General features: G+C 39.5%; 1 protein-coding gene across 1 annotated transcript in view; it reads left to right on the top strand.

Moving 5' to 3' along the window:
- SMPX (small muscle protein X-linked) overlaps window positions 1-23,278 on the top strand; it is a 65,579-nt gene that overhangs the window by 10,645 nt on the left and 31,656 nt on the right. Inside the window, exons 3-4 of the mRNA XM_006146650.3 lie at window positions 8,077-8,163; window positions 15,985-16,132. Coding sequence (XP_006146712.1) covers window positions 8,077-8,163; window positions 15,985-16,119 — 222 coding nt within the window. The 3' untranslated portion in view covers window positions 16,120-16,132. The remainder of the gene's footprint in view (window positions 1-8,076; window positions 8,164-15,984; window positions 16,133-23,278) is intronic.

Genomic DNA, 23,278 nt, shown 5'->3' with positions numbered 1-23,278 from the left:
TTATCATGTTCTCCCATTCTCCATCACCCAAGGCATAAAGGCTCTGTGGAAGAAGAAAGCAGTCACTTTGGAAGACAAAAGTATTTGTAGATAGGTATTGGGGACTCTGTTTCCCATGTAAGATTTCAAGTTTAAAATTCTAAGGGCCAGCTTTATAGCACAGTGGTTAGATGTTATGCTGATGAAACCAGATCCCACATGACTGACAAGGGTTTGAATCCAGCCTCATCAGCTTGATAAGCATGCCAGGAATGTGCATGTGCCTGGGATTCCAAAGAGATGGAGAATTGGAGGAGGGATTGTGGCATGACTGGGCCCCATTGGAGGTTCTCACTCTCCCTTTTTCTGCTGTGCATGTGTGCCCTCTGGCAGTAAAACAAACAAACAAACAAAAACCAAAAACCAAAAACCAAAAAAAAAAAAAAAACCAGAAAACCTCCAAGTGTATGATAGTCTTTTGTACAGAGGGATAGACTGTCATAATCCATGGTTGTCCAGTTAACCCCATTGATTAAAGGCAAACATCATCATAATAATACATGCCTTTCTTCAAAATTTTATTTAAATTTAAAACATGGGACATTAACTTTCATTTGCCATTTGCCTTAAAGTAGAGCCAAAGCCTTTTCTTTGATCGTAGATCTACTGTTCCTTTCTTACATGAACCACTATTACATTGTTAATGATTTCCATTGTTGTTTTCCTTAAAGTATAGCAAGAACTCAAATGTAGCAGTCTGACTCTCAAGAGGGTTAGGTGTTACTTCTAGCTAATGATCCCTGCTGTTCTGACCAGGGCTCCATAATTGTGACATGAGGCAAGAAGTCAGATACTATCTGTGAGATATCATTTCTTTGATGTTGACATTCACAAGTACTTCAGAAATACATCCTGCCCCCAAACAATTGTGTATATTCTTGAAATCTGCTTTTCCCTGGATGATGAGACTGCACTTGAGTCATTCAGGAAATTATTGGAGAGAACAAAAAGTGTTGAGAACAGAGATAAAAAGAAGACCTTTCAGTATGAAACATCATGGCTGAAGAACAGTGACTGAGTGGGAGTTCCTCAAAATTGTCTTGAGTGAAGTTGTTTTGTGTTTTGAATCCCCTCCACATTTTAAAAATCCCTAAGCATTTGTGCATTCTAGTAATAGAGAATTTTATTTTAAAATACGTTAACTATATTTTAGTTGGTAGTTTTATGTATTTGTATGTGTCTGTCCATCTGTCTGTCTCCCTTATTTTAGGTTAATATGTGCAACAAGAATCTCATTTCCTAATAAGCTATGAGAAAACACAATTCTTTCTGAAAGTGTTCTGTAAAGATGTTATAAACGTGAAAAATATCATATCCTGCTCCATTCAGAGGACTAGAACTGTGAGAATAGGAAAGAGCAGAAAGAAATATCATAAAATTCAGACCTATAGAACTTCCTCTGCCTGAGCCATGGGAGAATGGCATGGGGGAGACTATAGGTTCTGGCAGGAGCTGCTGAGGACCTTTGAAAACTAAAGATAGAATCAGTGGGGGGGGGGTCATCTGAAACAAATATGCAATGGGAGGAAACTCAAAAGCCTCCCAACTGTTCAGAAAACTCATACTGGGTTCAGAAAAGGAGAGACAGAGGGGTGACAGAAAGGGAGGGTGATAAGGGAACAATGGCTGTGGAAAGCAACTTCAATAGGAACTGTGAGTACCCAGTGGCTGACAGCTATCAAAATCTAACCCACGGGGAAAGAAGATGTCATCCCATTGTAAGCCACATAGGAGTGGCTGTGAAGGGAATATTGTTTCCAGAATTCTCCAGGCTCAGGGCCTGGAGCCAAGCAGGAGAACAATACAAATAATTAAGGGAGTAGTGGAATTAACTTACAGGGAATTCTTTCTACTTTTCATCACCTGGTGAGATCAAGTGTAGTATTAATTTCACATCAGATAGGTCTTCTATCAGGGAACTGTATCCTGTTCTGGCAAAAGATGATCTAGTAGACTTTTTCCATTCCCAACCTAGAGGATATAACAAATTATGCATAGCTTGGAAAAGTGATGCGCTGGGTCTGTTGCATCAAGGGTACATTTTAAAATATCTAAAATGAATAAACCTCAAAGATGGAAAAGGGTTGCATTGCAAAAGGAAAAAATGCCTACTTTCTTTGCATTTATGCAGAATCTATATAGAGAAGGAAGTCCAACATTATATCAACTCCAGCCCCTTGGTATTAAAATGTTTCTGTGTTTCCTTATTCGTTCATAAAAGCTTAGCATCTATTCCACACCCATTTTGAGTTACAAATACCATACCCAATTTGCAGGCGGAAAAATTGAGTCAGTAAGAAGACATTTTGTTTGCATTTGAACACAGAAAACGTCAGTGAAAGAGATAGGACCATGTCCCAATTCTCAGGCCAACGGAATAAAAACGGAGGCATTAGCCTACATGCCATCGAATATAAATTATGAGGAATTTTTCTTATGGCTAAAATTTAGTCTATAATTTGTCACTCAAAAATCATTGCCCCACAATTATACTAACGAAACATCTCTAATCATCTCAGTACTAGTGTGATGCACACCACAGGTAACAAAGCGCTCCGTACACTCCCTTTTTGGTGCACATTGATTGAATTCTCAGCATATTTTCAGGTTGCTTTGGTTCTTGTCAATATTTTCTGTCAAAAACCCGATGTCAGTTCCAGATTTCTTGAGTGATGCTTTGATGAAGAAAAAGCATCAGTTCAGTGAGTTTCTGGCTCATTTTTCGATACACATTTTCTTTGGCACCTCTTTTGGCATTAACTGTGCTGTGTGCCCCTTTTTGAAAGACTCTCAAAATGTTAAGTCAAGGGAACCAGCAGTTAGCGTAATGGCTATGTCGCTGGACTCCCACGTAGTCAACCGTGGTTCGTGTCCTGGACCCGGTGGCTTAAAACTCACGCCGGGCGCGTGTGCGTGCGTGCCCAAGATCCCGAGAGGAGAATGGAGGAGAAGGGATTGCGGCGTGACCATCCCCCCTGGGGGGTGATTTCTCGCTTTCTGTCTCTATGTCTCTGTCTGTCTGGCGAGCGCACGCGCCCTACAGTGAAAATCTCTCCAAAAAAAAAAAAAAAGTTAATTCAACAACTTTAGAGCTGGTTTAGAGAATCTTAGAGTTGATTAGGGTCAACTTTGGCCAAGTGAAAAGAGCTTCTGACGATGGGTTTTGTAGGCTGGAAAGGTCTGTTTCTAAAGTCAGGCAGCTTGGATTTGGAACCCTGGCTTTGAGCAAATAATCTTGAGCCAATGACCTAACCTTTTTGAGGCTCAGTTTCTTCATCAGTGAAATGAAGATGATAATACTAACCTCAGAAACTGGTTGTGAGGATGTAGGCTTTTGAACCTTCTACCTCTGCCTTTTTTTTTTTTCACCTAGTTGTTTTACAATATTTTAGTTAAAGAAAGGGTTCCAAGGTTCAGAAATTTGAAAACCATTGTTGCACCCTAACATTCATGTTAGGGTTAGGGTGATCCAGCTAAACCTTGAATTGGTTAACCTTCTCCCAAGTGATCCCTATATTGACTTTTCTCCTATTTCAGAGAAACTGTGGTAATATAAAAAGTTCATTTGTCCAACAGAGATCATCATCTTGGAATTCATGAAATACAGCACCAGATTTTCTACCACACAAGGCATCCTTTTCCTGTCTTATGCCCACTCCTCTTCCCACTCTATTCCTTCAGAATTTTCTATGAAGCTGCGGAATAGCATGGAAGGCTCACCCTAAGGTTTTCCAAAATGCTTTCTTCTAAAATTGGACTGCATTTATATTTTCTCATATATGGCACATACTGAAAAGTTCTTGGCTTATTGGCCCTAGGAATGTCTCCTCCACTTTGGATCTCTTACCTTTCTGTGGATCAGCATTATTCTAGTAAGGAGTGGAGTTAAAGTCCTAAGGTGCAAAAAGTCACTTCCTGCTCTTTATGGGAGCAGAATGCAGACCCAGCATGAGAATGAACATGGACACCAGATACTTCTTGTGTTATGGGCTAACCATTCCACTGGCAACAGAGCTCACGCAAGGCATTTCCACGTGGACCTTACCACACTTTCTAATACTTTTGTTTGGTGCGGTACCAAAAGATTTTAATCTATGTCATAAAATATTTTGCTCCCTTTACTCAAGAGTCATTTTTCACTCATAACATCAAAATGAAATTTCAACTTTTCATACCCACATATCCAATTACTCATAAGGCAACACTTTATCTGTGGTGGAAAAATAAATTGTGTTCCACCTTTTTTTAAAAAAAAGTGTTTAATGCTTGTTTCATGTGAGTAATGTTACTGGTTGAAGATGTTTTTGTCTACATTATTTTTCCTTTGTTGTCAGATGAAATACGGGCAAAATTCAAATTTACTTATTTTTTTCCAAGTTCAAATCACCATGTCAATATAGCCTTGCATAAACAAATGTTTAGAGTATATCATCTCCCCCTCCCACTCCCCCCACCCCTGCTGGGTTTTGCCATAGGGTGTGATGGTAGAGGAAAAGTAAGAAATCTATCCCCCTCTAGGGATGACCATGCTGTAATCCCTTCTCCACTCTCCTCTGGAGATTTTGGGTGCACACACACACACACACACACAGCATGATTTTTAAGCCACTAGGTCCAGGACTATAGCTGCAGTTGGCCATGTGGGAGTCTAGCACCTTAACCACCACACCACCTACTGGTCCCAAGTATATCAGGTTTATTAGAAGGTTTTGTTTCTTTGTTTGAATGTTTACTGTTGATGGAGATTAGTATGTTATCTTAATAAAGGACAAGAATTAATGGATTGTAATACAAAAGGAACTTGACTTTAACACTTTTCTTATTTCCTTCTGACCCACACAAGCCTGTGCTTGGAAGAAGGTTAAAGAGTGTTAGTTCTGGAGATATAAGGCAATGGTGGAACAGCCACAGGATATTTTGGAAAGAAGGAAATGGCTTAGGAGTTGTAGTGCCACTGCTCCCCGACTTACTGCCCTGGTAAATCTGTAAGAAACTGAAGGAGAGCTGAGGGACCAAGGCAACTAAAGTTACGTTCTGAACTCCATCTTCTGTAAGAAACTGAAGGAGAGCTGAGGGACCAAGGCAACTAAAGTTACGTTCTGAACTCCATCTTCAGACTCCCAAAACACTCAGACAAGACTCCTGAAACACTCAGATAAGAAGCCATTTTAAATCTAAGGTGTGTCTTGGCGTGTCTAGGGACCACGACGACTAAAGTTATGCTCTATACTCCATCTTCCAGACTCCCAAAACACTCAGACAAGTAGAGGAGAGATTTTGTCACAGAATGACCAGGAACCACACAAAGGCACAAGAAATATGAGGAACCAAGGAAATATCTCTCCCATAAGTGAAAAGAGCAATCCTTCACCATCCACAGATAGTACAGTGTAACTCATGGAAATGTCTGATAGAGAATTTGGAATATTCATAGTGACAAAACTAAAGGAGATGTAAGAGGTGAGAGACAATGAACTCCAGAAGATGCAGGAGAAAAGAGACTAGTTCCAGGAAGTGAAGAAGTTTTTGAATGATCTAAAAGAGGAAATACACACCATAAAAAAGAATCAAACGGAACCATTAGAAATGAAGGCTACAATACAGAAAATCAAATCCTCCCTCAAAAGTGTGAAAGCAGATTCGTCCATGCATAAGATCAAATCTCAGATAGTGAAGGGAAAACCTCTGACCTAGAAAAAACAACCAAAAAACTGAGAAAATAACCCCAAAAATGAGAATATTATACAAGAAATTAAGTGTCCAAACATCTGAATAATCAGTATCCCAGAAGGTGAAGAAACTAATAAGGGCATTGATAATCTATTCCATGAAATCCTGGAAGAAAACTTTCCAAACCTAGAGAGGCATTCAAATATCCCAACCCAAGAAATACAAAGGACCTGTGATAGAATCAACCCAAGAAGATCTTCTCCAAGGCACATCATAGCCAAATTAGCCAAATCCACAGACAAAGACAAGATACTAAAATTGGCAAGATAGAAACATCAGGTTACTTATGAAGTTTATCCCATCAGGCTAACATCAGACCTCTCATCAAAAAATGCAAGCAAGGAATGAATGGGAAAATATATTCAAAGTGTTAAGTGAAAAACAGTTTCAACCAAGAATACTGTACCTGGCAAGGTTATCCTTCATATGGGAAAAAAAGATAAAAACATCAGATAAACAAAACCTGAAAGAATTTACCAACACCAGACCAGTTCTTCATAAGTTCTTTTTTTTTTTTAAAGAAATTAAGAGGTAAAGAATTTCTCCATAGAGTTTTTTTTTTAATTTTTTTAAGAACTCTTTTTATTTTTATTTATTCATTCATTTATTTTAATTTGACCAGAGAGACACTCAGAAAGAGAGAGAGAAAGAGAGAGAGAGAAAGCCACCAGGTCCAGGACTTGAACCATGGTCAGCCATGTGGGAGTATCCAGCGTCTTAACCACCACACCACCCACTGGTCCCTCTTCATAAGTTCTTAAAGGAGTGCTTTACCAAGAAAACTAAAGACACACATAAAGAAACAAGAGAACAAAAGGCAACCAAGAAAGTGACCAACTTAGGGACAAGAAATATCAATAATAACATTGAATGTTAACTTCCAGGATTTAAACAAAAAGATAGGACCACAGTAACATTGCAAATCTAACAGAAAAAAAAAAAGATTAATTACATAAGACTGAGCTGGGGAAATAGAAATTTATGACTTTTGAGTAAAACATTACTGTCTTTTTCTTTACTATGCTTTGTTTTCCCAATTTAAGGATTTTGCTTTCTTTTGAGCTATGAATAGGTTTAGTAATTTGTTAAAATGATTTTTCTCCTTATTTGTTTGTTTCTTTAAATGGAAACATTAACTTTTCTCCCTTCCTGACCCCTCTGTAATTGGAAAATATTTGGGAGTTGTCTTAATTTGTGGCAGAATGGCTATTTGCATAAGTTCAATAATACCTGCTGCCTTGAATCAGAAATTGGAAATACTCGTTATTGGAGAGGGCTTTGACTGGAATGTCATATCTGAAGATTAAACCAGAAAACTATGGAGCTAAGGTAAATCTCAAGTAAGCCAACAGAAGCTCTTGGAAAGGTGGCCTGGCACCATGAACACTTCTGCCTGGCAGGGAGGATTAGAGAAGATACATGAAAGAATCCGTACCATAAAATAACCTGAACTTTTCCAGTCCTACATTGTAATCAATAGAGATTGCAAAAGAGCAGCCACAACCAGAGCTTTATCTTGAGGACGATTTTGAAGGAAGAATGAGAGACTAATCTTTGCTAGCAGATGGTATATCACAGAGCACTTGGTAGGCAGGGCTGAATTGAGAAGGTTCATGTGAGACTTGTGTGCTGGGTGAATTGTGTGCTTTTCAATAGTCTGAGTAGTTGACATGTAAATATTTTCTCAAAAATATTTAAAACCATACTGTCTTCGTTATAGAGTCACAAATTATAACAAATACTCTGGTAATTATCTTCAAATTCAGTTTCTTCAAATTTTGAAAGTTGTTTATTAACTGTTTAAAAGCTATGGAGTATAAAGCAAAATTTTTTTGATATGTAAAGTAAATGTTTGTGAGAAAATGTAAAAATAAATAAATAAATGTTTAAAAAAAAAAACGAAGAAAAAAGAAACTGAAGGAGAGCTGAGGTGTGGATGCTTTCGTGGACGCTGTTTCCTCCTTTTCTATCACTATGTGTTCCTTCATCATCCCAGAGAGTGGAAAATAATATGCGCCACAGGAGGGCAACAGCTACAAAACAAAGTGTCTTCAAATTCTTCCGTCTAATAGGGAATGTGAAATGACTGCGCAGGCCTAAGGATGAGTACCAAAAACCTGTAATAAATGGAAGTTAAATTTTCCTTTGCATATTTTTATACCATCATTATAGCAATTTTCCTGAGATAAAAAGCTTTGAAAACATACTTTACAGATGCTTTTTTTTTCTGACAATGTTTACTGTCTCAGAGTACCGTTGCAATTTCTTACTTTTCTTGAGCTAAATGTACTCTATTTTCTCTTTTAGGCAAATATCAATATTCCAATGGGAGCCTTTCGGCCAGGAGCTGGGCAACCCCCCAGAAGAAAAGAATGTACTCCTGAAATGGAGGAGGTGAGGAGTACTTTAGCGGAGCTCGGCTCTGACTTTTCTCTTCAGAATCCTCACTAGAGGGGGACAGAGGAGAGGCAAAGGCCTGCTGCTCTCCAGGACAAGGGAGGGCAGAAGGCTGTTTGTCAAGGAACCAACACGTTTTCTTAGATGTCTTGCTCTGCCAACCACAAAACACTGCCTCTACTGTTACTTCAGCCAAATTTAAATACCTGGCATGGTAATTTGAAGATATCAGGTTTTCTTCTAGTGTGATGATTGACTGACAGACTGATTGTGTGTGTGTGGTATAGAGAACATGGCCTCTCAGACACTTTTAGTCTAGTAGTAGTCTTTAGAGTGTTAAGTTTTCAGTTGGGAGCTTTTATCAAACAGAGCAAGATGTATTTAGTATAGTTTCTAGCTTGTGAGGAACCCTTGTGGGAGTGCCGGAAAACCACCACCACCACCACCCCCCCCCGGAGGGATGGCCACAAGGGGATCTTGTGCACACATGCACTCGCGCCTGCCATGAGTTTAAGCCATTGAGTCCAGGACTCAAACCATGGCTGACTACATGGTAGTCCAGGGACATAGCCATTACACCAACTGCTGGTCCCTAAAGGATATTTTCCAAAGGAGTCTATCAAACTTCCATTTCTATATTTTTCCTTCTAATTCTTTACTTCTCCCCCAAACTCAAATACCTGGTCTGCTAAAATGGAAGCTAAAATTAATAATACATGCAATAAACAGAGAAGAGTTCCCCCTCAGAAGTTTATATTTCTCTCCCAATTGTGACTTTTATGATGAAACCTGGAAAGTCTGATTCTGAAAATAAATAAATAAATAAAATAAGGTTTTGGAGCATTTCATTAGCTCAAAATGAAATTAACTAAAGCCACAAAGCATAGCAATCTACATGTTTATCATTTGAAAACAGTAAAGGTAAAAAGGCTTTTTGACATTGAATAAAAAATTCTTGGTTTACTGGCCCTAGGATGCAGATGAAATTTTTGGTATCTGTCCCTAAAGAACATCTCTCACCATTTCAAAATTTCCTAATGAAACGTTGTCCTGCCTCTAGCCTTTTCTTCTTGTGAATATTCTTTCTGTGGTCCTGAGTTATGGGTTCCAGCCTCCTATCAAAGATTTTTGAAAGGAGGAGATTGAATATTTGAAAGATAGCACCAAGTTCTCGAATTTCAGTCATTAACGTCACCTTTGATGAATGAAAAATCTGAACACAGAAGTTGAAAAGACTTGGCTTTACCTAGCTGTTATGGCTGCAGATTCTCAAGTTCTGGTGCTGCTAACTTTGATGTTGAGTAAATCCATGGCCATGAGCTCTCTGTCTGGGATGTTGCTCAAGTATTTCTAAGTCTGTGTCTGCAAAATGAGATCCTCTCCAGTCCTCAGAGGGTTGCTGTGAGGAAAGAAAAATACCTAGTAGGTTTTTGATAAATTATTGTTCATTAGTTGATCTAATTATCAAATGTTCATCAAAGACTCCTGGAGCCTCCTATTGTTTTGAACGTTGTAAAAAAAAAAAAAAAGGTACGGGGGAGGTAGACAGGGTGGCATGGAATTCTTCCTACACCTCCATATATCTACAGTTAGAATTTTCTTCATGTACTTCCTCTTAAGCTGTGTCTGTCACTACCATGGCAGTCAATTGGAAGGTGGCTTGACCCTGTTTTCTCATTAAATCAACGGATCTAACAGCTGTCTTGGAGGCTTGCATCTCATCTTCTCTCTATAGGACAAATGACCTTTGGTTCTATGACTATTACTTCCTGCTACTCAAATATCTCAGGGAGCTGGGGACATACTTTGCTCTCACTTTTGCTTCGTCCCCAATCTGATGGTTTCAGCATTCTAAAATAGCCAATAACCGATACAGCTTGACTTGAAACTCCTACTTTATAACTGGCCATATGCACGAATGGTCAACTAGTATTCTTTGCAGGATAGAGAGTGAGGTATCCACAGAGATCCAGAGATCCTGGGAGTGTTTCTTAAACTGAGCCACACCTTTCTCATGGGGCTCATTGGGTGGGAGAAAGGAGCCAGGGATGGTCTTCTCTTACCATAAAAGGAGAAATGAACTCTCAGAATTTGTGGGGTCTTAGGGAGGGAAAAATCTAATGACTCAAGCTCTGGGCTGAACCTCAGAATAAGTTTCTCACAGAAATAACATTGTAAAAGGAGTACATAAGTGGCTTGACTACAAACAAGGTGGGTTAAGTAGGATTTTGTGGGTTAGCTTAAAGCCTCAGCAACCTTTTGTGGCATAGTTTAAAATAGGAAAATGGAACCTGAATTCAAAATAACTTATACATCCACATTTATTATGATCCAGTTTGATTGCTAGATATTTGGAATTGCTTACTTTCATAGATTTGAGATTTGTTGCCCAGCCTTGCAGCAAGATAAGTACTGTATAAAGTGGAGATCATAAATATACCATCCTTGAACAGAACAGGTCACCTCTATCACAGGCAGTATCTAAACTCAGAAGGGTTTTTGATCCTGACACCCTTTTGGATGTGAAGAAAAGATGTACTCCAGCAGGAAGCCAGGATGAGTACTTGGCCATCTGACAAGGCCTGTGAGCACTGGCGATGTCTCTGGCCCACCTATGGTCTTTAGCGTGTCCTTTGCTCTGCTCACGGAGCTGGAGTCCACCCTCTGTCCACTTGGCCTAGCCAGAGATTGGCAAGTGCTTGACACCGAGGACTTAAAGCCAATTCTTAATAAGCAGAACTGGTCTTTTCTATAAGACAAATGGCTGCTTGTTTGAAGAGGTATGAAGGGTATAATACAACCTCTACTAAGCCTTCCAGATCTCTTTTGACTTAAATACCATCATCCAGCCATGAAATATGAAATTGGGATTCAGAGGGGATGGCTACACCACAATCCCAATCCCTTTTCCTCCATTCTCCTTGGAGGAGTTTGGATACACATACATGCACACACGTCCAGCGTGATTTTCAAGCCACTGGGTCCAGGACTTGAACTGCAGTTAGCTAGGTGGAAGTCCAGCACCCTACTCATCATACTACCTACTGGTTTACATAGATAGGTATGTTTCCAGTCTTATATGCATGAACACACACACACACACACACACACACACACACACACACACCCAGCATGAGTTTCAAGCCTCTGAGTCCAGTCCAAGACTCAAACCATGATCAGCCACATGGGAGTCTAGCATCTTAACCACTATGCCACCTGCTGTCCCCTTCACCTGGTCTCTTTACAAGATGCAAACATATTATTTAATTCTGGTCCAGCCACTTAGTAGGCCACTGTGTGGCCTTGGGAAGCTTCTTAACCTTCTTGCGCCTGAATTTCCTCAATTATTAAGTAAGAAAGGGGTAAGAGATAGTAGTTCTAGACTTATAGGGTTGATGTGAGGTAGCAGTGAAAGGATTTTATTATTATTATTTTAGTTTTTGCTGTGAGGTGTGTGTGCTTGCCAGAGAGAGAGAGAGAGAGAGAGAGAGAGAAATCACCCCCTAGGGATGGCCACTCTGCAATCCCTTCTTTTCTATTTTCCTCTTGGGATCTTGGGCATGTATGCATATGCGCTGGGCATGATTTTCAAGCCACCTGTTCTGAGATTCAAACCATGGAGTCTGGCACATGGGAATACAGTACCTTAACTTCCATACATATGCTGGACCCCATTTGGTGTTATTAAAATAACATTTTCAGTGTTTGAGCATGAATGAGCAGGTCAAGTAATATTGTTCCCACACAGGAGAATTTAGAGAAAAACTCAGTAGGGCATTTGGTAGTGGAGAGGGAGATGAAGGTGAGGTGGCTGGAAAGCATGTCACCATTTTGCCAAGTTTTACAAATACTCTGATCCCTAAGGAAGCATTTGCCTTTCTAATAGTCATTCCTGAAACTGGGGATGCCACTGTGACTTACAAGACTTCTCTCACATTCTTTATCTAAACCAAAGAATATCTTCCATGTCCCTCGATTCAAATAATCTACCAACTAAATTTAAAAAGAATGTACTTGTTAGCCAAGTGGGGACATGTGGAACTCTGTTTGTTTGTACATTAATTTACTATAATTCTTTTCTTTTAAAGATTCTTTTTCTTTTTTCTTCCCCCCCCTTTTTTTGCCATAGGGTACATGTGCTTGCTAGAGAGAGACAGAAAGACAGGGAAGTGAGAAATGAACCTCCTGGGGGGATGGACCACATCACAATCCCTTCTTTTTTTTATTATTCTGTCAGGATTGTGGACATGCATACACATATGCACCAGTGTGCTTTTCAACCTGCTGGGTGTGAGAATCGAACTGTAGAGCTGGCCATATGAGAGCCAGTGCCTTTACTACCCTTAACCACCATGCCACCTGCTGGCCCTCTAATTCTTTTAATAACAATTACATAGAAGAAATAGATTCTAATTCTCATTGTATTTTTATTTATTTATTAATTTATTATTATTTTAAATTGGTATAGGGCATGTGAGCACACCAGAAAGAGATGAGAGACAAAAATGAGAGGGAGGGAGGGAGCGAGGGAGGGAGGGAGGGAGGGAGGGAGAGAGAGAGAAGGAAAGTTAGAAAAGTAAGTTTCTGGGGCTTAGACTCAAACTGTAGTCAGCCATGTGGGAGTCCAGTGCCTGCTGGCTCCATTCCCATTATGTTTTAAAAAGATGAGCAAGATTCCATTAACCTCCTTCCATTAACCCCCATTTCTAAGTCAATATCACAAGTCTAATTATTAAATATATCTACTTTTAATTTTGCATTATATGTGACCTTATCAAATCAAGTGCTAAAAGCCTTCCCTTGATAAACAAAAATCAAAATAAAACAAACAAACAAACAAAAAACCAACCACAGTATGTGGAGGTTTTTAACTTGAAAGGAAGGTGCATAAATATTAAATGTTATCATCATTAATCTGGGCATGTTGAGATTGCAAATCGTAGCACATAGACATATAAGTACAGATATTGGCTTTATGTGTTAAATGTGCTAATATAGCTCGTTTTGATATTACAAAGATAGTGAATGTGACTTATATGGGAATTTACCAGAAGGAATCAGAAACATTTCTTTCCATGCTTCTTTATTAAGGTCTACCCACCTAACAACCGTGGGAACATTTATAAGCGAGGAAATGTTTTTCATTTCACCAGTACACATATTAAAAACAACACTTTATAACCTTGTTAAAAATTTCTTTTTGGAAGCCCAGCAAAGAAAGTTTGGAATACCTAATCTTTCAAAGGGACTTTTTTCTTTGCTTCTTTTCTTCCTTCTTTCCATCTCCCTTCCTTCCTCCCTCCCTCCCTTCCTTCTTTCTTTCCTTCCTTCCTTTCTTTCTTCCTCTTTCTTTCAGTTTTGCTATAGGGGCACTCACCACACCAGAGAGGAAAAGTGAGAAATCACCCCCATGGGGGATGGTCACACTGCAGTACCTTCTCCATTCTCCTCTCGGGATTTTGGGCATGCATGCACACGTGTGCACCCAGTGTGATTTTCAAGTCACCAGGTCTGGAACACAAACGGAGCAGTCAGTCATGTGGGATTCAGCTACCTTAATCTCCACGCCACCTACCGGCCCTGAAGGGGATGTTTTATAGTTTTAATTATTGCTTCTAAATGTTCATTTTATAAATGATGAATGCAAGCACGTTATGAAAAGTAGCTGATCCTATAGCTCTGTACATTGACCTGGGAAAACAATATTTTCCAGATATTTACAACAAGCAGTCTACATTGAATTGCTTTATAATTTACTGTGGGTGACAGTGTCAGCTATCTCATCAGCACTATACCAGATTCAAAGAAAATGACTGTAGGAAAAACCATTAGCCCTTAGTAGAAGAAAAGCACTTTAATATTTTATATTCCTGTGCATCCCCTCCAATAAGCAATTTAAAAACATTTCTATAAAGGACGTGTCTACCAAGCAATCTCTTAGAGTTTGGAAAAGATTGAACATTTTCTTCCTTTAGGTTCTAACCAATTGAGTACTAGAGATAGGAGCCAGAAGGGAACTAACACACAGTATCAGCTTTATGACCTAAATGACAGGGCTGTCGAGTTTAGCTGGGGGCACATGGGGCTTCACTGTAGGCAAACACAAGTTTTATTCCTTCCCCCTGAACTGTATTGGTTCAATACAGATTGTTGGCTAAGCAGATGGAGCGCAGCCAGTATCGCACTGGGGACTGTGTTAGTTGGAGTCTTCCAAGAAGCAGACCCAAAGATGGAGTTAGACGAGCGAAATATTTATTGGAGAAAACACTCCTAAGGAAAAAATGGGAGAGAGCTATAGGAAGCTGAGAGAGCTGTCAGTTATGAGTCAGGGGAAGGAGAGAGGGACAAAGGGTGGGGCGGAAGCATCTCAGACCTTGGTATTGTTCTTGTTTTTTTTTTTTTTTGGAGAGATTTTCACTGTAGGGCGCGTGTGCTCGCCAGACAGACAGAGAGAGACATAGAGACAGAAAGCGAGAAATCACCCCCCAGGGGGGATGGTCACCCCGCAATCCCTTCTCCTCCATTCTCCTCTCGGGACCTTGGGCACGCACGCACATGCGCCTGGCGTGAGTTTTAAGCCACCGGGTCCAGGACACGAACCGCGGTTGACTACGTGGGAGTCCAGTGACATAGCCATTACGCTAACTGCTGGTTCCCCACCTTGGTGTTGTTCTAAGGCCAGTTTTCCAGCTCCTCTCAAGAGTTTATGTCTCCCAGGAATGGGCCCGCCTTAGGATTCCTCTGGCAGTCAGTCATTGGTTACGAGCAGCCGTGGGAAGCGTGACCTCAGTGCGGTGAGGGATGAATTTCAAAGCAGCTAGGACTGTCATTCAGTTACTCTCCCTATGGTAAACTGATCCAAGGGTGCAGGGTGTGTTCTCAAGGCTGACACTGATCCAATGTTCCTCCAGTTCCTTCTCCTGAAGCTATGGAGAATGCGTGCCCTCCTCACTTCTAGCAAATAAGAGGAATGGATTAACCAGCAACTGCCATTTTTAGTAATAAATTGGGATCACACCCAGCAATGGATCTTACTGTTTTATCATCATGTGATATGTGTGTTTGATATATGAACTAGAGGCCTCGTTCTGTTACCATGGTACATTCTCAGAAATAACCCGTGAAACAGGCTGGTGTGCCACTTTACAAGGCATTGGAGAAACCACAAAAAAAAGTATGAGATGTGAGTCCTACTCTAAAGTTGTGACAAAAATCTAACATTCAATCTTGGGAAGTTTAAAGGACTTCCGCAGGAGTGGAGAGCTGGGCCTCCTCTGTGGCTCCCTCCCATTCTGCCTCTTGACAAATGTCCATTTTTGCTTGTTCATGCTGCCCAAAGAGGTCATTGGAGCAAAGGCTGGCAGCCACTGCACCCCAAAACAAAACTCTGAGAACTCCTGGACGGCATTATTTTTCAGCGCCAGCTATGCACTAACATTCTGCACATCTCTGCTGATAGGCAGATGGTGATCCTGTGACACCAGATTATGTTTGATCGTGTAAGATGCTCTCTTGGAAATGTAAATCCTTCTAATTGGTGGTAATGTTTATTAGTTATCAGCCATTGACTAGCACTCTAGTGTTTTATGAGTTACATAGACATTACTTGTTTTCTGCTTCCTACTTTATTCCACTTTCCTTTATATTCTTTAGGACATCTATTCATACTCTGAGGCTGTCACAACCACACAAGAGAAAATTGCTCTGTTAGAATCACATACTGACATTATTCTTGCTTTAAATTTTTTTCTGTGTGCCTGTGACCCAGAGAGAGCAAATGTCTTTTTTCGGTGAGTTGAATTCTTTATTTTTCTTCAGGGTGCTCCTCCTACCTCAGATGAGGAGAAGAAACCGCTTCCAGGAGCAAAGAAACTTCTGGGACCTGCGGTCAACCTATCGGAGATCCAGAATATTAAAAGTGAACTGAAATATGTCCCCAAAGCTGAACAGTAGTTGAAAGAAAAAGGTGAGTGAAAACTATGTCCTTTGTCTCAAAAAAGACCACCATAAAATGGTTTAAGGAAGCCTTCCACAGCAGGGGTCTAGAATTCCGGAAGCATTTATTAAGGACCAAGGACCTTCAATTTAGGCCAATATTTCTGATGTACTTTCCTGGAAAAGCCAAGCTTTGGGGCCTATCTTACTCCATAACTAGTCAGTGCGCCATTGAGAATGTTTGTCTGTCACCCCTTTCTTTCTTTTTTTTTTTCCTTCTTTATTTTTATTTACATTTTTAATACATTCAATCACATTATTTAGCTTACAAGGTGGTCATTCCAATATGTGAACATTTCTCCCTGGTCGAGTTGATCAAAATTTAACAACACTACCTCTGTCATCCCTTTTCTGATCATCCTACTTGGTCAGGGAAGAATGTAGCTGGGAGAGGAAATGTTTGGGAAAGGGCTTTGAGGAACTTTTGATCTTGGGGGTCTAGGGAACCCTCCCTCATTCTGTGCCTCAGTTTTCTTACCCAGATCCCACAAAGAGTGAATTATTACTGACCTGGAGGATCCAAGAGGCAAGGAGCTGGGCAGGTTTGGAAGTATAAAGGGACAGAGAGCCCGGAGTTCAGGCCTTGGAACCCATGTTTGTGTAAGGCAGACCAGGACCTTGTAATGACTCTGGGTGTGGATGGGCAGGCATAAGCTCAGAACTGTACATGCTGCCTGATGAGGCATTGCAAGCAGGGCTTGTGACCTTATTTTCATTTTAATTGGATCCATTCAATAATGATCCCCTGGTGAGGGCTCAACCCACTCTCCATCTGCAGAGCTGGCTCCTGTGAGCCGAGATGAAAATTCTGCCAGCAGGGGGAGTGTGGAATTGGCTAAAGTCCTAGCTCTTTCTCCTATGAGATCCTGGGAGCAAATCTACCCTTAATCCAGCATTACTAAACTTCAGCTTGCATGGTCTATTCCGTTTCTTCAGCAGAAATTTAAGTCTTGAGGAGAGGAATCTATACTGGAAACAAGAGATTTTTATCTGGTTGACTGTCCACTTGTTCATTCATTTATCGATATTTGTCCATTGGCCATTTATTCAATTAACATTATGTTATGTGTTAAACAGTAGAAACCTTAATCACCATGTGCCAGATACCACGAATATGGAACATCCCAAAGTATTTTATCCATTTTTTCTTTTAGGCATTGTAATAATTATTGCCTTCATTTTTGAAATGTGTCTTAGATTGATTTTCCCCATCTATCATGCATCCTAAAAGGGGGATTTGACTTCAAAGTTAATGCTGCCACCTACTTGTTACACTGCTTTAACCCCTTTCTCCCACAGTGCTTATACTGGGGTGTCAGAAAAGTCATGACGCATTTTTGCACAGAAACAGAAAAATGGAAACAAGAGATTTTTATCTGGTTGACTGTCCACTTGTTCATTCATTTATCGATATTTGTCCATTGGCCATTTATTCAATTAACATTATGTTATGTGTTAAACAGTAGAAACCTTAATCACCATGTGCCAGATACCACGAATATGGAACATCCCAAAGTATTTTATCCATTTTTTCTTTTAGGCATTGTAATAATTATTGCCTTCATTTTTGAAATGTGTCTTAGATTGATTTTCCCCATCTATCATGCATCCTAAAAGGGGGATTTGACTTCAAAGTTAATGCTGCCACCTACTTGTTACACTGCTTTAACCCCTTTCTCCCACAGTGCTTATACTGGGGTGTCAGAAAAGTCATGACGCATTTTTGCACAGAAACAGAAAAATATGTCACGACTTTTCTGACAACCCAATAGATAGACTGCAGACTTTCTGTGGGTATTGAGGTGAAATCTTCTGCTCCTGTAAATGGCAGAGGCAAGCAGTGAGGCATCCTCTATACAGAATGGAGAATAGAATGTTCTGTGAGACAACCCAACACATCGTAGGAATGTTATCTGTGTCACACGTACATGGTATTATTAGGATATCTGTGAGTTAGTTCTGCCAAAAAGATTTCTTTATAGTCTAGAGAAAGAGAGGAGCTGTTTTGAGTTTAAAACAAAACAAAACAAAACAAAACAAAACAAAACAAAACAAAACAGGATCTGGTGTCTTCAGCACAGTTACATAAAAGAGCAAAGAAGTAAGAATAAGACAGAGTGGATTCTACAACCATAGAATGAATTCCAGGAACCTGGATGGGGATGAAGTAATGATTTGAGCAGGAACTGACCTGACATGTGGCTACATGTGTTTGTTATTATTTATGACAGAATGGAACAAATTGATGACTGAGTATCATACTCAGTACTGCTTGTGTTACACCAAGCTGAGATAAAATTTTCCAATATGTTTGGGCTAAAGCTGCAGAACTTCTTTGTGAGGAAGCTCAGAGAAGGGAAATTAACTTTTTGTAGTATTTATCATCACCCAACCAAGGCCATTCAGTTAAACACATGAATTTTTAATGCAGACTTTAAAGGTTTTGCTTTTAAGAAAGTCATGTCAACCTAAATTTAACCCCAGTTTCAGTTTAAAAAAAAAATTGGCTCTGAAGTTTCGAAGAAATGCTGTTTTAAAATGAGCTCTGAAAGGAATTTGCACTGTTATGCTGAAGTGGGGTTGATTTGGTAACCTTGGATATACGGTTGCGAGGAACAGGGAACAATACTAACTCAATGAATGCTGAAAAGGTACCAGAGGAAGGAGAACAAATTTTTGTTACTTCATTTTCTCAGAAAAGACATTAATGATCCTCCTTTCCTAAACAAATTCTAAAGTAAAATCACTCAGAGAGACTCATTTGTCCTTATTCTTGCAGGAATGTGAAAATTTAAGTTGTTAGGATAATTTGTCTAAATTCCAAATGAGTACATTGTTTGAAGAAATGGCATTTGTTTCTTGTAGAGAAGGAGGTAAACTGGCTTGCTTTTAACTTATCTGTTATTCTACTGCAAATATGTCTGAAATTTTGAGACTTCCATGGTCATGGTCTATTATCACAAGGAGAAAATTTCTTAACATTGATTGATTCAGTGAACTCATAAGCAGTGAACAGCCTGGACCAGCCATCACTTAACTCCTCACTGGTTGGATTAATTTCCTCCTTCTTGGGCCACTGCTTTGCTACCTAACCTCATCCCTTGCTGTCTAATTATTTGATCAAACCAATCATTGATTTGAAGATTGAGTAAATAAGTCCATAGTCTATGTCCATAGTGTCAAACCCTGGGGTTCAAAATCCACATTATAACTGTTATAATACTATAGACATATAAGACAAAGCAGCATCTCCTTTGAGCCAAAATCAGTGCCACCTTTTAAGTGGGATTTCAGGTTCTTTCTATGCCCTATGTCATGGCTAGAATTGTTCACAAAAATTGATTAGAAATGTTACAGAACAAGAACCAGAAAGTCTAATAACTAGCCCATTAGGAATCAGGAATCATGGCTGTGAAAAGGGATTTATAGCCTGGACTTAGTCAGGAACCAGACTAGGCAACACAGTGATTCAAGAATTAGACAACAGTTCAGCGACTGAAGATATCCTGTTTATGACCCACTAACAAGTAGGCAGTATAGATAATCAGTGTTATGACTTACAAAAGGGAGAATTCATGATAATTTGGGGTTGGCAACAATTTGAAGGAAATGGTGGGAATAAATGGTTTAAATAGAGGCTCAGGGACACACTCTGGACATAAGGAATATGCACAGCATCATTAATAGACCCAGTTGGTGAGACTAAAGAGCTCCAGTAGGCCAATACTTGAAACTTCTGGGGCAGAGCAAAATAAGACCCTATGACCACCTACTCCATCTCTTTTTCCAGCATTAAAAGAACTCAATGATAGCAGAGAATTGGAGAGGAACAAAATAAGTCTCAATTACAAGAAAATGAATTGATTAACAAAGGCAGAACCTAAGAATAACTCTACAGTTATACTAACGAATACAAGATAGCAGCAATTGAAAGCTCTGAGACCAATGAAGCACTAAAAAAATTTGTCATTCTGAAGTTGCAGAAAATTTTTTTCTCTGTTGGACATTGCACTGTGGCCTTGTGTTATGTGGCAGTCAGACTTTGTGATTACATACTAGAGTCTCAGAAAAATGCAAAATTTTAGTGATTCAAACACTGAAACAATTCACTTGAAATTAATCCCTATTTTCCATTAAGAACTGATGAAAGTCCTTGCATTTTTGCATCAGAAGGTCTTTTTAGGTCAACCAGCAAGCCTTGAACCATACTTTGAGAAATATTGCTGTAGGACAATGAATGAGAGCGAGTTGGAATGATCTGCAACTCCCTTGTACCCATATGCAGTCCCATAATCTTAAATTGTTTCTATTCCATACTCCAAATTGGCTAACCAGGCTTGATTCTGGATTTCATAGACTTGAAAGGAATCATTATAATGCCCTATTGGGAGAGTTGTGTCCTTGTCTTAGTCTGCTTAGACTGCCATAACAAAATACCATAGAGTAGGTGGCTAAAATAACAGACATTTACTTCTCACAGTTCTGAAGGCTAAACGTCTGAGATCAGGGTGCCAACATGGTTGGGTTCTGGTGAGGGACCTTTTCTTGGCTTGCTGACATCGGTCTTCTAATGTCTTTTCCTCCTCTTTTTTTTTTTTTTTTGCCATAGGGCACATGTGCTCACCAGAGAAAGAGAGAGAGAAAGAAAGAACCAATCATTGATTTGAAGATTGAGTAAATAAGTCCATAGTCTATGTCCATAGTGTCAAACCCTGGGGTTCAAAATCCACATTATAACTGTTATAATACTTTAGACATATAAGACAAAGCAGCATCTCCTTTGAGCCAAAATCAGTGCCACCTTTTAAGTGGGATTTCAGGTTCTTTCTATGCCCTATGTCATGGCTAGAATTGTTCACAAAAATTGATTAGAAATGTTACAGAACAAGAACCAGAAAGTCTAATAACTAGCCCATTAGGAATCAGGAATCATGGCTGTGAAAAGGGATTTATAGCCTGGACTTAGTCAGGAACCAGACTAGGCAACACAGTGATTCAAGAATTAGACAACAGTTCAGCGACTGAAGATATCCTGTTTATGACCCACTAACAAGTAGGCAGTATAGATAATCAGTGTTATGACTTACAAAAGGGAGAATTCATGATAATTTGGGGTTGGCAACAATTTGAAGGAAATGGTGGGAATAAATGGTTTAAATAGAGGCTCAGGGACACACTCTGGACATAAGGAATATGCACAGCATCATTAATAGACCCAGTTGGTGAGACTAAAGAGCTCCAGTAGGCCAATACTTGAAACTTCTGGGGCAGAGCAAAATAAGACCCTATGACCACCTACTCCATCTCTTTTTCCAGCATTAAAAGAACTCAATGATAGCAGAGAATTGGAGAGGAACAAAATAAGTCTCAATTACAAGAAAATGAATTGATTAACAAAGGCAAAACCTAAGAATAACTCTACAGTTATACTAACGAATACAAGATAGCAGCAATTGAAAGCTCTGAGACCAATGAAGCACTAAAAAAATTTGTCATTCTGAAGTTGCAGAAAATTTTTTTCTCTGTTGGACATTGCACTGTGGCCTTGTGTTATGTGGCAGTCAGACTTTGTGATTACATACTAGAGTCTCAGAAAAATGCAAAATTTTAGTGATTCAAACACTGAAACAATTCACTTGAAATTAATCCCTATTTTCCATTAAGAACTGATGAAAGTCCTTGCATTTTTGCATCAGAAGGTCTTTTTAGGTCAACCAGCAAGCCTTGAACCATACTTTGAGAAATATTGCTGTAGGACAATGAATGAGAGCGAGTTGGAATGATCTGCAACTCCCTTGTACCCATATGCAGTCCCATAATCTTAAATTGTTTCTATTCCATACTCCAAATTGGCTAACCAGGCTTGATTCTGGATTTCATAGACTTGAAAGGAATCATTATAATGCCCTATTGGGAGAGTTGTGTCCTTGTCTTAGTCTGCTTAGACTGCCATAACAAAATACCATAGAGTAGGTGGCTAAAATAACAGACATTTACTTCTCACAGTTCTGAAGGCTAAACGTCTGAGATCAGGGTGCCAACATGGTTGGGTTCTGGTGAGGGACCTTTTCTTGGCTTGCTGACATCGGTCTTCTAATGTCTTTTCCTCCTCTTTTTTTTTTTTTTTTTGCCATAGGGCACATGTGCTCACCAGAGAAAGAGAGAGAGAAAGAAAGTGAGAAATCACTCCCCAAGGGGTATGGCCACACCTCAATATCTTCTCCTCCATTTTCCTCTCAGGATTTTGGGCACAGGTGCCCGACATAATTTTCAGGCCTCTAGGTCTGGGACTTGAACTGTGGTTTGTCATGTGGGAGTCCAGAGCCTTAACTACCATGTCACCTGCCGCCCCACTTCTTCTATCTCATCATGGAGGTTGTGCCATCAGGACCTCATCTAAACAAAATCACCTTCCAAAGGCCCCACCTAATATCATCACATTGGGGGCTAACACTTCAACATTTGAATTTGGTTCATGGGGGTTGTACACAGATATTCAGCTTATAATGACCCCCTTTCTCCACCACTTTGCCCTGTCCCTAGCATCTTCTGTTTAGGCAGACACAATTCTTACCAAATTGAAGTATATAGGTTTGTTTATATCTTCTTCATGATACTATCATATCACTTCTTAAAGGCTATGAAGCATCTCCTAAATATTAGGCTCACAAGGAATGTCTGTAGTATGTTTTTGGTGCCCCAATCACAGCAAGTGTTGTGTCCCCTAGAAATGTGGACATTCCAAGTCTTTGTATTCTAAGAGGGAATACTACTTTAAAATCAAGACCACCTTCTCTCAAACAGGCTTAAAGTAATATTGTTGACCATAATCCACAATAGGCTCAGATATTTGACTTTAATTCATTGAGTGTAATTATATATTCTTCTAGGAAACTGAAACATTAGGGGAAATGTCAAGTTTGGCTCATTCTTCAGAAGGAAAAACATGTAAAATTAGAAGAAAGTAACTAAATTTTCAAGGATTCTTTGGCTTTATTTTTCAAAAAAAAATCTATGTCCAGAGAAGACATATTTACCAACCAGTCATCCAAAGGGATGTCATCTCCGATAGAGAAGAACATAAGGTGCTCATTACTCTTAAATGTTAAACATTATG

Source organism: Tupaia chinensis, unplaced genomic scaffold (genome assembly GCF_000334495.1).
Source record: "Tupaia chinensis unplaced genomic scaffold, TupChi_1.0 Scaffold000184_1, whole genome shotgun sequence".
NCBI classification, from domain to species: Eukaryota; Metazoa; Chordata; class Mammalia; order Scandentia; family Tupaiidae; genus Tupaia; species Tupaia belangeri.
Note: the sequence above shows the minus strand (reverse complement) of the source record. Positions and strands in the feature narration are given on the sequence as shown.